This window comes from Heterodontus francisci, chromosome 8, assembly GCF_036365525.1.
Source record: "Heterodontus francisci isolate sHetFra1 chromosome 8, sHetFra1.hap1, whole genome shotgun sequence".
Taxonomy (NCBI): Eukaryota; Metazoa; Chordata; class Chondrichthyes; order Heterodontiformes; family Heterodontidae; genus Heterodontus; species Heterodontus francisci.
Window position 1 is genome coordinate 87,537,514 of NC_090378.1, and position 17,626 is coordinate 87,555,139.

A 17,626-nucleotide genomic window follows, 5' to 3' on the forward strand; every position below is an offset into this window, starting at 1 on the left:
CTTTGTATGCCTTCTCTTTCAATTTGATAGCCTCCCTTATTTCCTTAGACACCCTTGGCAGATTACCCCTTTTCTTCCAGTCCTTCCTTTTCACTGGAATATACTTTTGCTGAGCACTTTGAAAAATTGCTTTGAAAGTCCTCCACTGCTCGTCAACTGTCCCACCATAAAATCTTTGGTTCCAGTCTACTCTAGCCAAGTCCTCCCTCATTCTATTGTAGTCCCCCTTGTTCAAGCGCAGGACCCTGGTATTGGATTTTATCTTCACACTCTCCATCTGTATTCTAAATTCAACCATACTGTGATCACTCCTTCCAAGAGGATCCCTAACCATGAGGTCATTAATTATTCCTGTCTCATTACACAGTACTAGATCTAGGATAGCTTGCTCCCTCGTCGGTTCCATTACATACTGTTCAAGAAAACTATCACGGATACACTCAACGAACTCCTTCTCAAGGCTACCCTGACTGAGCTGGTTCGACCAATCTATATGTAGATTAAAATCCCCCATGATAATTGCCGTACCATTTTTACAGGCATTAGTTATTTCTTTGTTTATTGCCCGCCCCAATGTGATGTTATTATTTGGTGGCCTATAGACTACGCCTATCAATGACTTTTTCTTCTTAGAGTTACTAATTTCCACCCAAATGGATTCAACCTCATTCTCCATAGAACCTGTATCATCTCTCAGCACTGCCCTGATGTCGTCCTTGAATATCAGAGCTACACCACCTCCCTTACCTTCCTATCTGTCCTTCCGAATAGTCTGGTACCCCTGGATATTTAACTCCCAGTCGTGACCAACCTGTAACCATGTCTCCGTAATGGCTACCAAATCATATTCATTCGCGATGATTTGTGCCGTTAACTCATCAACCTTGTTACGAATGCTACGAGCATTCAGGTAAAGTGCCTTTATGCTAACTTTCTTACCCTCATGATTTCCAACATCTCTAATAACTCCTGAGTTATCCTTCCTTTCTGATTCTTTCATAGTCTGCCTTGAACTTAAACCCTCCTGCACACGTTAACCTGCTGCTTACCATTTTATTTACCATCATACTCCCTGTCGTTTTCCCTTTCCCTTCCCCCCGAGTCACTAGTTTAAAGTCCTAGAGACCACCCTATTTATCCGTTTCGCTAGAACACTGGTTCCAGATCGGTTCAGGTGGAGGCCGTCCCATCGGTACAGATCCCCCCGGTTCCAAAACTGATGCCAATGCCCCATGAAATGGAACCCCTCTTTCCCACACCACTCCCTTAGCCACGTGTTTACTTCCCTAATATTCTTATCCCTAAGCCAATTTGCACGTGGCTCAGGCAGTAATCCGGAGATTATGACCCTCGAGGACCTGTTCCTTAATTTCGTTCCTAGTGCTTTATAATCCCCAAACAAGTCCTTCATCCTAGCCTTGCCTATGTTGTTAGTCCCAACGTGGACCACAACAACTGGATCCTCCCCCTCCCGCTCCAATATCCTTTCAAGCCGGTCAGAGATGTCCTGCACCCTGGCACCGGGCAGGCAACACACCATGCGGGACTCCCGATCCGGCTTGCAAAGGATACTATCTATCCCCCTAATTATAGAATCCCCTATAACTACCACTTGTCTTTTTGCTCCCCCCTCTTGAATGGCCTTCTGCACCATGGTGCCATGGTCAGTTGGCTCATCCTCCCCGCAGCCCTTTTCCTCATCCACACAGGGAGCAAGTATCTCGTACCTGTTGGATAAGGTCAAAGGCTGAGGCTCCTCCACTCCTGAACTCAGGATCCCCCTACCTGCCTCACTTGCAATCACACCCTGTTGTCCCTGATCACTAACTGAATTTGAGTTACTTAATCTACCAGGTGTGACTGCCTCCTGAAACAAAACGTCCAGGTAACTCTCCCCCACCCGGATGTGCCGCAGTGTTTGAAGCTCAGACTCCAGATCATCAACTCTGAGCCGGAGTTCTTCCAGCAACCAACACTTGCTGCAGATGTGGTCCCTGCCGTTCACAATGGGATCAGCCAGCTCCCACATCATACAGCTACAGCACATCACCTGCCCAGCCATCTCTACTTAGTTAATTACTTTATTAATTTATATAAATTTATGAGCTAAATACTTTGATACTTCTCTGCTGTGGTCTTTTACAAATAACCAATTAATAGATAAGTCAAAAAAGTAAAAGAAGAAAGTAAATTTTTACCAAGCACACGATACAGAAGAAATAAAATAAAAAGCTTACCTTATCAACACACCAGAGTCCTTTTTTTTGGTTAGATTTGGTCCCCACATCCAAATCATTGATATATATTATGAACAGCTGGGGCCCAAGTACTGATCCCTGCAGTACCCCACTAGTCACAGCCTGCCAATGCAAGAATGGGCATTTTACTCCTACTCTCTGTTTTCTGTCCGTTGACCAATCCTTAATCCACGCCTGTATATTACCTCCTATCCCATGTGCTTTAATTTTGCTAACCAACCTCCTATGGGGGACTTTATCAAAAACCTTCTGAAAATCCAGATACAGCACATCTACTGGCTCCCCCTTATCTATTCTGCTAGTTACATCCTCAAAAAACTCTAACAGGTTTGTCAAACATGATTTCCCTTCCATAAATCCATGTTGACTCTGCCCAATCCTACCATTATTTTCCAAGTATCCAGTTATCACATCCCTTATATTAGATTCTAGTGTTTTCCTGACTACTGATGTAAGGCTAACAGGTATGTAGTTCTCTCTCCCTCCTTTCTTAAATAGTGGGGTTACATTTGCTACCTTCCAATCGGCAGAATCTATTCCAGAATCTATAGAATTTTGGAAGATGACCATCAATGCATCCATTATCTCTACAGCCACCTCTTTCAACAATCTGGGATATAATTCATCAGGTCCAGAGGATTTATTAATTTTCAGTCCCATTAATTTCTCCTGTACTACTTTTTTACTAATGCAAATTTCTTTCAGTTCCACATTCTTGCTTGTCCCTTAGTTCTTCAGTATTCCTGGGAGGTTTTCTGTATCTCCCTCCATAAAGCCAGACACAAAGGCCAGAATATTACTCCTCCCCAAAGAGCAGGAAGGTGGCAGGGGGCGTAAAATGGAGCGGAAGGCTCAGGGGGCACTTCCCGACCCGCTCCCACCTCCGCCGCTACATTACAGAGGGTGGCAGCGGCAGAAAATGGCCGACCCACCCCAGGCCAATCAAGGCTCTTAAGTGGCCACTTAACGTCCACTTAAGGGCCTCCACCCGCCACCACAGGGATTTTACTTGTGGCTGGTTGGGTGACCCATGCCCGAGGGAAGCCACCTGACAAAAGCAGGTGGCTTTCTGATGGCCTGGGGGGTACTCATGATCAGGCGCCCTGTGCCCCATGGAGGGCAGCTCCCGGTGCCCCAACCACCCCCAAAAACCACATACGCATCCCCCCCACGTCTGCCCAATCAACCACACTTGCCTCGCCGGGGCTTGACCGATCACTCCTGGTGAGGCACCAAAAACGTACCTTAATTCCGGGGCTCGCCAACATCTTCTTTCCAATGGCTGGGTTGCAGGCCCAGTAGTGGCCATCGCTCCCCATGGCGCTGGTGGGACTAAGAGCCGCCAGCCCGCTGATTGTCTGGCAGCTCCATTAGGCGGGACTTCCTGCCTCAATGAGTTGGGAGTCCCACCTCAAACCAATTAAAGGTCTGTGGACAGCAAAATGCGGTCTGGATCTCCAGGCCAGTTGGAGGTGGGTCCACCATCGACTTTTCAGTCGGTGGACAACTCCCGTCCACTGGGGAAGAAATTCCAGCCAAAGTATTTGTTTAGTTTGTCTTCCAGTTCCTTATTATCCATTATAAATTCCCCTGTCTCTGCCTGTAATGGGCCCACAGTTGTCTTTGCAAATCTTGTACTTTTTACATACCTATAGGAGCTTTTATAGTCTGTTTTATATTTTTCACTAATTTAGTTTCATATTCTATTTTCTCTTTCTTTATCAGATCCTTGGTCCTCCTTTGGCAAATTCTAAAATACTCCTAATCCTCAGGCTTACTATTTTTTTGGCAACTTTATAAGCCTCTTCCTTTGATCAAATGTAATCTTTAACGTTTCCTGTTAGCCATGGTTGAATCTCCTTTCCTGCTGGGTTTTGTGCTTCAAAGGAATGTAAATTTGTTGTAAACCATGTATTAATTATTTAAATGCTAGCCATTGCCTGTCTGCCATCATACTTTTTAATGTAGTTTCCCAATCTACCTCAGCCGATTCGCCCCTCATACCTTCGTAGTTTCCTTAGTTTAGATTGAAGACTTAAGTTTCGGATTGAACTACATCACCTTCAAACTTAACGTAAAATTCTAACATATTATGATCACTTTTCCCAAGAGGCTCCTTGACAACAAGATTATTAATTAGCTCTTTCTCCTTGCACAATACTATATCTAAAATAGCTCGTTCTCGAGTTGGTTCCTCAACCTACTGTTCTGAAAAACCATTTCATATACATTCCAGGAATTTGTCCTCCACAGCATTTTTGCTAATTAGGTTTACCCCGTCTACAGGTAGATTGAAGTACCCCATGATTACTGTATTACCCTTGTTACATGCACCTCGAATTTCCTAATTTATCTATAAACAGTGATACAAGTGTTAAGGTAGAATGACCATGAAAGGTTACAAAATGTTCAGTTATGTAGAAAATTGAAAAGCAAACTCAAATGTACTGCTGTTTATCTTTTCTTTTAAAAAGTGTTCCTTTCAAGTTCTTTGACTTTACTTGCATTGATGTATTAAAATTGCTCCAAGAATAATGTTGTCAACTGAATTAGATGCACAATGCCAGAGACTTTCCCTGGTGTTTTCTTTTGATTGCACTAGCATATTGCATCTTCTCTCTGGTTGCCAGTTATTGGTTGACACTCTTGTCCTCTAATTCTTCAAGCTATCTCAATAGACTATCATTTTTGCTGTCATTTTAATTCCAGCAATGGGATTAGCAATATGTTGAGTAACTCAAAAGCTGTCAGACTATGCTGAAGTAAATCAATCATGTTGTAAGAATACTATTACAGATGTTTGGGAGATTAATGCCATATCTCTTACTGGCTAAAACAGCACAGTAAGCCCACTGGTATGCTCCATTCAATTTAGAACTTCCTAATACTGTCAATTATAGTGTTGACATTAAGTGTTTGAGTGTTAATGATTTTTTTATTGGCTGAACTCACCCCTCCCTATCTCTATAATCTCTTCTAGCCCTACAGCCTGCCAAGATCTCTACACTCCTCCAATTCTGGTCTCTTGCACACCCCCAGTTTTAATTCCTCCACTGTTGGTGGCCATGCCTCCAGCTGCTTAAGCCCTAAGTTCTGGAATTCAGTCCCTAAACCCCACTCCCCGGCAACCCCCAGCCACTTTACATTTCTCTCCACCTTTCAGATTCCTGTTAAAACCTGCTTCTTTGGCCAAGGTTTTGTCACCTGTCCTAAGAGCTCTTTGTAGCTAGATGTCAATTTTTTATTTGATGATGTTCCTATGAAGCGCCTTGTGACATTTTTATTGCATTAAAGGTGTTATAGAAATTGTTTGTTGTTGTTGTTCACAATGGTCCTGGAATTTTGTAGCTCCATAGAGTTGCTTTGTGTCAAGTGGAAAGCAGTATTTCAATCAAGTAGGATAAACAGCTTTGCATAAGCATAAAGCATGACATGCTGGGCTAGTTGGAAATAATATGATGGAACAAAGTGTGTGCGTGTGATGGAGCCCGAAGAATTAGCTGAACTCAGCAGATAGGGAGGCAGAGATAAAACAGTTGGAGTAAAATGTAGCCAACTGTTTTAGTATATCTACCTTGAATAAGTGTTAGATGAGACCAGATAAATAATTTTATGAGGAGGTATGGATAAACAGAAGATGAAAAATTTGAATAGACAGCATCAAAGTTAAAGTGTGCAATTACATATAACATTATACCATTGGGAGATTAGGTCAGCACAACATTGTAAGGAAAGCAGGACTCAGTGACCTGGAGGACTGGTAAGAGATAAGCTTCGTCTGCACAGTTGCCTGCTGCCAAAACCAGTCATGGGACATCTGCTCAGCCAGTATGAATGTTAGATGCAGATGAAACTATCAGAAGGTGAAGAAAGGTATAAATATGTAATTGTTACAACCAGGTGACGAAGGGGTCTCAGGGTCCCCTTTCGCCCTTCTTTGGTTTGACCACATCAGAGTTTATTCTTTTTTTTTACACACTTACCACCTCAGTGAGCACCTGCTCCAGTTCCTCTAATATAATTACCAAAGAACCAATCAGACAGGTTTTCTTTAGTTTAAACAAGAAAGATATAAGTTTATTATCCTTAACACTCGAAACTGGTTAAAATTACTAAAATGTGCTTTGCATCCACACACACATTCACACAAGAGACACACAAATAGATGACAGAGGGGAAATAGCTTTGGTGGTTGGAATACAGTCAGGAATAAATGGAATTTAAATACTGAATATCAGTCCCAGAGACTGCAATTGAAATTGTAGTCCTGAAATCCTTGCTGGGCCAGGTGCATGATTGCAGACTTGCTTTTCAGGCTCCGGAAAGCAGAAGAGGGAGTTTGATCCTTGTCTCCTAGTTGTTGGCTGTGCTGATCTGTAGGTTTCGGGCTTTAGAAATTTCAGCCAAGGCTTCTCTGGATATTTGCTGAAGAGACAGAGCTGCCTCGTTGATGGCTTTCAGTTACTGTCCTTTTGCGTGATAAAGCTTAGTCTCTCCAGAACTGCACAGCAATCATGATATTCCCAAACCTCTCTGTGTTTTAATGAGGTCCTTCTGGAATGTTCACTGAGATTCAAGGTTCTCCCCTTAAGCTGTCCAGACACACTTGGTAAGGATTGGCTCTTTCAAAGTCAATGGATGTCAATGGCTCCTGATGACCATGTTGACAAAGCCATTTCTGGTAATTTAATCAGAGAACACCCTATTGTTCTGGCTTGGTTGTGTTGTCATGTTGCCTCTGGTCTACACTGTTGATTATTCATATATAAATTGTAGTGGCCATCTTGTCTACCAACTTTTCTTTTTAAAAGTTATTTGCAACAATTTCCATTAAAAATCTCTGGCAAGGTTCCAACCAATTAAATTAATATTTCCCCTTTGGCATGTAGGGTTTTCATGACAGTAAAGAAAATCTGTGTCACGAGAACTCAGCATTCGGAACAACCTGGACTTGTGAACTCTTAGCCCCCAGTAGATCTCCTGCTGGTGAGTGGATTGCTTATATCTTGCTTATATTACTTAAGTATGCTGTCCAGTAAAATCCCTGTCAAGTTGATCCTGAGTCTCAACCTTTATTCATGGACTGTAAATCAGTGCAACCAGTAATTAAGCTGTTAATTTCATAACAGTATTAATGCCCAGATATAATTGTGAAAACCTGAAATATATCATTGCTATTAGATGAGAGGCTTCAGGACTTTACCAAGGAAGAAGATGCAACCCAGGCAATGTTAAAAAAGGAGGTAAGTCAGACACTAGAGGGGTTTAAAATTTATAATGAACAAGTATTAGATAGGCCAGCTGTATTTAAAGTGGATAAGACACCAGGGCCAGATGATATGCATCCAAGGAAACTGAGGGAAGTGAGGGTGGAAATCACAGAGGCACTGGCCATAATTTTTTAGTCTTCCTAAGACTCAGGGGTGGTACCAGAGGACTGGAGAATTTCAAATGTTACACCCTTATTCAAAAAATGAAGTAAAGATAAGCCCAACAACTACAGGATAGTCAGTTTAACTTCAGTGGTGGGAAAACTTCTAGAAAAAATAATTCAGAACAAAATCAATGGACACATGGACAAATGTGAGTTAATTAAGGAAAGCAGGTATGGATTTCTTAAGGGAAAATCATGTTTAACTAAATTGCTGGAGTTTTTTGAGGAGGTAACAGAGAGGGTTGATGAGAGCAATGCTGTTGATGTAGTGTACATGAGCTTTCAAAAGACGTTTGATACAGTGCCACACAACAAACTTGTTGGCAAACCTGTAGCTCATGGAATAAAAGGGATGGTAGCAACATGGATAAGAAATTGGTTGAGTGACAGGAGACAAAGAGTAGTGATTAATGGATAAAAGCAAAAACTGCAGATGTTGGAAATCTGAAATAAAAACAAGAAATGCTGGAAATACTCAGCAGGTCTGGCAGCATCTGTGGAGAGAGAAGCAGAGTTAACGTTACAGGTCAGTGACCCTTCTTCAGTGGTTAATGGATGTTTTTCCAGCTGGAGGAAGGTTTGTAGTGGAGTTCCCCAGGGATCAGTGTTGGGACCCTTGCTTTTTCTGATATATATTAATGACCTAGACCTTGGTATATAGGGCACAATTTCAAAGTTTGCAGATGATTCGAAACTTGGAAGCATTGTGAACTGTGAGGAGGATAGTGTAGAACTTCAAAGGACATAGACAAGTTGGTGGAATGGGCAGACAGGTGGCAGATGAAGTTCAATGCACAGAAATGTGAAGTGATTCATTTTAGTAGGAAGAACATGGAGAGACAATATAGAATAAATGGTATAATTCTTAAGGGGGTACAGGATCAGAGGGACCTGGGTGAAAATGTGCATAAGTCATTGAAGGTGGCAGGACAGGTTGAGAGAGTGGTGAATAAAGCATACAGTGTCCTGGGCTTTATTATTAGGGGCATAGAGTACAACAGCAAGTAAGTTATGTTGAAATAAAGACAAGAAATGCTGGAAACACTCAGCAGGACTGGCAGCATCTGTGGAGAGAGAAGCAAAGTTAACGTTTCAGGTCACTGACCCTTCTTCAGAACTAGCAGATATTAGAAATGTGAAAGGTTTTAAGCAAGTAAAGTGGGGATGGGGCAAGAGATAACAAAGGAGAAGGTGTAGACAGGACAAGGTCACAGAGAATAACCGAACAGAAGATCATGGAGCAAAGGCAAACAACATGTTAATGATGGGTTGAAAGACAAAGCATTAGTACAGATAGGGTGTGAATGGACTGAAAACTGAACAGCCACAAGCACAAACATGAAAAAAAACAGTGGGTAGGCAAACTGAACAAACTAAGATAAAATAACATAAAATAAACAAAAAAAAAATAATAAAAAAGAAAAAATAACTAAAAATAAAAGTAAAATGGGGTGCCCGTCATGCTCTGAAATTATTGAACTCAATGTTCAGACCGGCAGGCTATAGTGTGCCTAATTGGTAAATGAGATGCTGTTCCTCGAGCTTGCGTTGATGTTCACTGGAACACAGCAGCAATCCCAGGACAGAGATGTGAGCATGAGAGGAGGGGGGAGTGTTGAAATGGTAAGCAACCAGAAGCTCGGGGTCATTCTTTCAAACTGAGCGAGGTATTCCGCAAAGCAGTCACCCAGTCTGTGTTTGGTCTCCCCAATGTAGAGGAGACCACATTGTGAGCAGCGAATACAGTATACTACATTGAAAGAAGTACAAGTAAATCTCTGCTTCACCTGAAAGGAGTGTTTGGGGCCTGGGATAGTGAGGAGAGAGGAGGTAAATGGGCAGGCATTACACCTCCTGCGATTGCAGGGGAAGGTGCCGTGGGAAGGGGATGAGGTGGTGGGGGTAATGGAGGAGTGAACATGGGTGTCGCAGAGGGAATGATCCCTTCGGAATGCTGACAGGGGAAGGGAGGGGAAGATGCATTTGGTAGTGGTATCACGCTGGAGGTGGCAGAAATGTCAGAGGATGATCCTTTGGATATGGAGGCTGGTGGGATGGAAAGTGAGGACAAGGGGAACCCTGTCACGGTTCTGGGAGGGAGGGGAAGGGGTGAGGGTAGAGGTGCAGGAAATGGGACAGACACGGTTGTGGGCTCTGTCAACCAAAGTGGGGGGGGTGGAATCCTTGGTTGAGGAAAAAAGAAGACATATCAGAAATGCTGTCATGGAAGGTAGCATCATCAGAGCAAATGCATCGGAGATGGAAAAACTGGGAGAATGGAATGGAGTCCTGACAGGAAGCAGGGTGTGAAGAATTGTAGTCGAGGTAGCTGTGGGAGTCAGTGGGCTTATAATGGATATTAGTAGACAGCCTATCCCCAGAGATGGAGACAGAAGTCGAGGAAGGGAAGGGAAGTGTCGGAGATGGACCATGTAAAGGTGAGAGAAGGGTGGAAATTAGAATCAAACTTGATAAAGTGTTCCAGTTCGGGGCAGGAGCAGGAAACGGCACCGAAACAGTCTTCAATGTACCGGAAAAAGAGTTGGGGGAGGGGGCCTGAGTAGGATTGGAACAAGGAATGTTCGACATATCCCACAAAAAGACAGGCATAACTAGGACCCATGTGGGTACCCATAGCAACACCTTTTACTTGAAGGAAGTGAGTGGAGTTGAAGGAGAAGTTGTTCAATGTGAGAACAAGTTCAGCCAGGCGGAGGAAGGTGGTGGTGGAAGGGGTCTTGTTGTGCCTCTGCTCAAGGAAGAAGTGGAGAGCCCTCAAACCATCCTGGTGGGGGATGGAGGTGTACAGAGATTGGACGTCCATAGTGAAGAGGAGGCGGTGAGGGCCAGGAAACTGGAAATCGTCAAAATGACGTAGGGCATCAGAAGAGTCACGGATGTAGGTGGGAAGAGACTGGACCAGCGGAGAAAAGATAGAGTCAAGATAGGAAGAAATAAGTTCAGTGGGGCAGGAGCAGGCTGACACAATGGGTCTGCTGGGACAGTCCTGTTTGTGGATTTTGGGAAGGAGGTAGAAGCGGGCTGTCCGGGTTTGTGGGACTATGAGGTTGGAAGCTGTAGAGGGAAGATCTCCAGAGGAGATGAGGTCAGTGACAGTCATGTGGACAGTTGCTTGATGTTTGGTGGTGGGGTCATGGTCCAGGGGAGGTAGGAAGAAGAGTCTGAAAGTTGGTGCTGAGCCTCTACAAGGTAGTTGAACTTGCATAAGACACTAGTTCGGCCTCAGCTGGAGTGTTGCGTCCATATCTGGGCACCACACTTGAGGAAAGACATGAGGGCATTGGAGAGAGTACAGAAAAGATTCACGAGAATGGTTCCAGGGATGAGGAATTTTAGTTATGAAGATAGATTGGAGAAATTAGGACTGTTTTCCTTGGAGAGGAGAAGGCTGAGAGGTTATTTGATAGCAGTATTCAAAATCATGAGGGGTCTGGACAGAGAAACTGTTCCCACTCGTGAAAGGATTGAGAACGAGAGGGCACAGATTTAAAGTGTTTGGTAAGAGAAGCAAAAGTGACAGGAGGAAAAACTTTTTAATGCAGCAAGTGGTTAAGTTCTGGAATGCGCTGCCTGAGAGTGTGGTGGAGGCAGGTTCAACTGAAGCATTCAAAACGGAATTAGACTGTTCTATGAAAAAGAAGAATGTGCAGGGTTTTGGTGAGAAGGCAGGGGAATGGAACTGAGGGAATTGTTCTTTCACAGAGCCAGTGCAGGCACAATGGGCTGAATGGCCTCCTTCTGTGCTGTAACAATTCTGTGATTCTGTGACTTAACCATGCTTGCTTCTGTACTAGATTTCACCTCACACTAATGAGAAAAAACAAACACCTTCATCTGCACATTCTTATTGCCCAATTTAACAGATGTACTGCTCATGGAAACATTTCTTTCGAGAGAGCACTTTGTTTAAGTGGCAATGAATTTCCTCACACATCAATTGGGGGTTGTGTAAAGGAGAAGTACACACAATTCAACGGACTCCGCTCTGTACCTTTTTTAAATTAATAAACCTGTACATTTTGGAGCAATATTATTTTGTGGGAGTGAGACCACAATGGCATAACAGTGAAAGTCTGCTGTGGCTCAGACTCTATCAACAAGGAACTACAGTACTTCAATGGGATCAGCTTCCTACATGTTCCTGTATAGTGAAGAAATGGCCAGCCATTATGTCATTATGCAATTAAGTGTATTAATGAGTTCGCACATGGCACTGAAGGGAACATGGGAATGAATGGATAAAAGGAACATTTTAGCTGATTGTTCCCATATAATATGCATATACTACACTGAATACTGAATTGTTGCATCATTCGAAAGGGTGCAGGAGGAAGTTATCCATGTATTTAGTATCTCTGTGCTGTCCCCATCACCTGTGCTCAATGAATAAGCAAAGTTGCCCATAGTCCATGTTAGGGAAGCGGACCTCACTATGCCACCAGATAAAAGTTGCATCTGGCCAGCGGTTTTAGGACATAAGACAGGGGAAGACTGTGAGGCACTGTGAAAGACATCTCTTGTAACATTTTGGACTATCCACCAATTCAGACAAATACAGTTCTCCTTTAAAGATCTGTATCCCCCTACTTTGCATGAGATATATAAAACTTCCATTATTGTACCAGGCTGGATTGACATTGAACATTGAGCCTTATCTGCTGAAGATAAAGCCACTGATTACACAAGGCTTCAGAAACTGCCAGCTGGGCTGAATTGTGAAAGTCCAGCCCATGCAGAACCCTAGCAACAAGCTCTATGAGTTCTTTTTCGAGCAAATCAGAGTGCTTTCCACAATGTTGTGTGTTATAATACATGGCTGGATTATTTCAGCATAATTGATGTAGTTAGTTGAACTTAGACCAAATTGACATGAAAAAAGAACTGTTCTTACTTAAATTGTCAGAGCCTTCATGGTGTTCTGTACACTAACTAGTGCTTTTCAGTCACTCTCATGCAGCACTTGCCATTTCTCACTGGAGCACATATCACAGCAGACATTTTAAGGTGGAACGCACAGAAATAATTGGTGACAGAGTTTATAAATATCTCTTCTTATAACTTTTAAAATCATGTGGCAACTCATTAGGATACAGCTGCATTTTAAGCAATAGGTTCTTCAAGCTACATCAGTTCTCATTTGGATGGTTAAAGCATTTTGAACCGGCTTACTTCAATGAGTCGAACCTACAGCAGAAAACCAACTCCATTGCATATGTTCATGTGTGTTAGAAGGCGATGGTTTCTGCAATATATTATGACAATGAACACCTAAGAGGCGAGTTGAACCCTGCCTGCCCAACAGAAACAATTCAGACAAATGGTTGCGACATGTTCCCGCAACTCCCTTCCACCCCCTCACATCTTAACTTATCTCAGGTTGGCAATGGGAGGGCCGACTGTCCCAGGTAGGTGGGGGCCTACTTGCCATTGAAAAGTCATGCCCAATGACATCATCAGCACCACATCTCCACTTTCACGGGAAATTGCAGAAGGCCCGCATGACACCAAACCCGCCAAGTTAAGGCAGCAGAGTGGCCAGAGGAAGTCAAGGCAAGTGCTACTATTTTTCAAAATTTTTGTTAGGATTTCTTGTAGGCCAAGAGGAGTAAGAGCCCTCCTCCAGGCTCAGCAAGGAATCGATGGGTCTCGCCAGATCTGATAGATATTCAAAATCATGAGGGTTCTGGACAAAGTAGATAGAGTAGAAATGATTGCGAATGTCACAGATTTGAAGTAATTGGCAAAAGAAGCAAAAGAAACATGAGGAAAAACATTTTTTACGCAGCGAGTGGTTAATCTGGAATGCACTGCCTGAGAGTGTGGTGCAGGCAGATTCAATCAAGGAATTCAAAAGGGAATGAGACTGTTATCTAAAAAGAAAGAATATGCAGGGTTACGGGGAGAAGGCAGGGGAATGGCACTAGGTAAATTGCTCATTCGAAGAGCTGGTGCAGACACAATGGCCAAATGGCCACCTTCTGTGCTGTAATAATTCTGTGATTCTGACCTTCCCTCCTTTGTCCCACCACCGGCGACTCTTTGCAGAACCACCAGCCCCCTCTTCCATCCCCCCCAGCTCCCAGAATTAACCTTATGATGGGAGAATGTTAGCTTGGATTCCTGGTGGCGTTAGCTTCCCACCCAATCTCCCACTCCTGCCCACTGCTGGCTTCAGATTAGAGACAGTGCAGGCAAATTTAAATGAGGTCCGGGAGTTAAAATTGTCCAGCCCACATAAGATAATGGAATGAGTGACAGAATCAGAGATGATGGTTGGAGCTTCTCAATTCAGGAGTGTAAGTCCAAGTGTGGATGCCACAGAGAAGGACAACATGGCTCTTATAGTTTCGACTAGTCTGTTGTCACAAAACGGAAAGCATAAATAAAAACACTGGACATATTAAAATTAGCTTCTTTCAGACCCTGATTTTTAAGGAAAAGCACAACGGGTTTGAAAAACTCAACCTTGCTGATCCTCAGGAGCCCATGGGATAATAACGCAGGAGATAACATCATCATTTACAATCTGTGAATGTTCAAGAGCCCAGGAAAAAGGAAACAATCAGCTGTCAGTGGCTGGACTTCCACCAGAGGGAGCCCCTGGCACAGGCAACAGGAGACCAAATTGGCATTGATTTCTTATCATGGATTCAAATCTCTGCTGATGAAATGTCTCTCCGTGTACAAAAGTTCTTTGTCTACCAAGCGACTGTACAAGACCCCAACATTTTAGAAAAGCACACAAGCTTGTCATAGTGACTTCCCAATCTGGAGTTGCAGTAGTTATTGTGCAGCCAAGGGACCAAACACTAACATTCGCAAATAACGCCATGCATTTATATGGTGCCTCTCACTTAGTAAAACGTAACATGCCACTTTAGAGAGGTGTAATCAGACAAAAATAGAGGCAAAGAAGGAGCTATTAGGAGGGGTGGCAAAAAGTTTGGGCCAACAAGTGAGGTTTAAGGAGTATACACAATTCCCCTGTGGCCCTCAGTCACCTGGTTATCTCTTCGCTTCCATTAACAGCCTGCCTGGCTGGGGGTATCGTCCAAGCTGGCATCCCAGACCAATCCCTTCCATTGACAGGTAATTCCAGCTTCCATGCAAGTGAAAGTGATTTATGAAAATAGAACTACTTCATAAAAAAATGCCTTCCATAATCCCCTGTGACCCCCTCATCCTCTTTCTGAGACACTGTCCCTTGCCATTACTTGAAAAACCATCTACAGCCTCAACAGCATTCCTGATTGGAACAAAAACTTGGTGAATAATAATAATTTAGAGCTGAAGAGTCTAAATTTGCAAAGTAGGAACTTTGATACAAGCACAAAATACTGTAGATAATGGAAATCTGAAACAAAAACAGAAAATGCAGGGAATACTCAGCAGGTCAGGCAGAATCTGTGGAGAGAGAAATAGAGTTAACATTTCAGGTCAGTGACCTTTCATCAGAACATTGATAATCCAGCCTACAAAGCAAAGGGAGTTTCGAGTTTCTGTTTGCACTTACACGCCTTGCTCATTTGTTGCCCTATTTGGATTAATGCAAATGGAGGCTTGTAAAGGGCTTTTCTTAATGTTGTTATCTCATTGGTGAATAAATCCTAAATTAGAACATCCAAGATCCGTTAGTGTCAGCAGCTTGAGACATATGCAAATTACCAGGAACATTAATCTAAACTTTATGGGCTGGATCTTGTGAAGGTGGCAGGACTCCCAGCGCCGGGCTGAAAAGGCGGAGGGAGGGGGGGGAAATCCCACCTCAGCTTTCTCGACTCCCTCCCCCCCAGTGCAATTCTCCATTGCTCCGGCGGCAAAGTTTCCAGCACCGAGATCCCTGTCCCTTTAAAGATGGAGATCCCGCCTCCAAGAGCTGCTGGCCAATCACAGGGAGCAGTGCCCTTTGCTGGTACTGCTGAGACCTCGGACCCAGGCCCAGCATTGGAATCCTGGACCACAGGTAAGTGAGGCGGTGTCGCCAGGGCTGGTCCGGAAGGCCCCAGCAAGGTGAGTTTGGGGTGTGGTCGTATAGCCCAGAGGGAGGGAGGTCCTGGGAGATGCATTGTTTCCCAGCTGGGGTTCTCTGTGGACCACAAATTGCCCACGGAGGAGGGACATCCTCCCCTAAGCCCACAGGGAGGGCACTTCATTTAACAAGATGCCCTCTCTACATGGCAAAGGACCCCCGCCCCCGGCCACTGGTAAGATCCCAGCGGTGGCAGGAAAAGTCCCTAAAGGGGCCTTTAATAGGCCACTTAAGGGCCTCAAAGAACGAAGAACAAAGAACAGTACAGCACAGGAACAGGCCATTCGGCCCTCCAAGCCTGTGCCGATCTTGATGCCTGCCTAAACTAACACCTTCTGCACTTCCGGGGCCCATATCCCTCTATTCCCTTCCTATTCATGTATTTGGACTCTGGGAGGGAAGGCTGTTGTTGGCCTATCCCACCCTGGGAAAATTGCTTGGTGATGGGGTGGCAACGGGCCCTCTGCCTCCGACCTTGCGTCGGGGGGGGGGGGGTCCATAAAATCCAGCCCTATTATACAGCACATGAGGGGCCATGGTATGCACTTAGAAACTGAAACAGCAAAAACAATTTTTCAAAAGTGACCGCAGACCACTTGACCAAAATGAGGATCTGGTTATTTATGGTTACAATCAAAGTATCCAGTTCACTCACAGCTAAAATTGTTCATTTCTCAGCTCTGCACTTGGGGAACTGGTTCCTATCAGATTAGATGTATATATTATCAGTTGTCAGCCATATTGACAATGAGTGTAAGGAAAATGTTCAAATTCCACAGCCTCTTCTCCCATTAAGCTTATTGGGAAAACCTGCAAGAAAACCAAAAACAAAAACAAGCACTGTGTGAAATTTTGGACGTTTTCCAATTCTTTGTGAAATTCAATTGTCACAAAACAAAATGCATGTTGTGCTCCCCAGTCTAAATTCAAGACCATATCTGGTTACTCAGAAATTGATCATGGAAACATTCCAAATTGCAGACCCTTTGTCCTAACAAAAAAGATTACAAGTTCAGGCGTCAGAGACTCACACTTAAATTTCCTGATTATGACTGTACAAGCATTGAGTTTTTAGCCAGGCCTTTAGATCAACTGTTGTGAAGAACTGAGTGAACTTTCAGCTCTAGAGGAACACAAAATGACAGAAAATAGACTTATATCTCACTCAATCACACACTACATGATTATAAAGCTTCAATACTCACATCTCTGGACAAGTCTGTGGGGTTTTCCAGGTCCCACGCAAAGACAAGTGACATCAGTTTGAGAAAACATGGTGGAGTGAAGAATGAAAGAAAAGTCACAAGCAAGACAAATAGACTTTTACAGCTTTGCATCTTGACACGCATTGTCAGGGGACATGCAGCAATCGGAGGCTGATGAAAATACTCCACAATGGCATGAACAGAAACTAAGGATATAATAAAACAGTTACTGAAGGCAGATCATCAGAGCAATCTTTTGTTACCTATTTTACTTATTGCAAATAGGAAATCAAAGGGAGTTTTGAAGGGGGTGAACTCTGTGACTTGGCATCCAACCTTAGAGAAAAATGCAGCACCACCTAAATGGTGATTGGCATAACCTGTTGACAATCAATCATTGTACAGATATATATCTCTCTGCAATGTATTAAAAATCTTCTCTCTGCATAAACTCCCACTCAACCTTTTTCATTATGAACCCGGATGTCCAAATCTATGATAAATCTGTCACTGTGAATTTCTTACTTTCCAATTACACCCTCCTGCACCACCAGTGGTCAGGGTGTGGGAATGGGTGTGACAAACTTACATAGTCAGTTTCCATTATAACAACTTGCATTTATATAGTGCCTTCAACATAGTAAAATGCCCCAAGGCATTGTACAGGAGGATTATCAGA

General features: G+C 43.5%; 1 protein-coding gene across 10 annotated transcripts in view; it reads left to right on the forward strand.

Annotated features, from left to right (window-relative positions):
• Positions 1 to 17,626, forward strand: part of LOC137373001 (uncharacterized) — a 236,496-nt gene that overhangs the window by 127,359 nt on the left and 91,511 nt on the right. For 4 of the 10 annotated variants that reach the window (XM_068037629.1, XM_068037630.1, XM_068037628.1 and 1 more), the window contains exon 5: positions 7,148 to 7,244. In XM_068037629.1, the coding sequence (XP_067893730.1) occupies positions 7,148 to 7,223 (76 nt within the window). In that variant the 3' untranslated portion in view covers positions 7,224 to 7,244. Of the gene's footprint in view, positions 1 to 7,147; positions 7,245 to 7,439; positions 7,527 to 17,626 lie in introns of those variants that run through there. The other 6 variants (XM_068037636.1, XM_068037637.1, XM_068037626.1 and 3 more) reach the window with 4 other exon arrangements.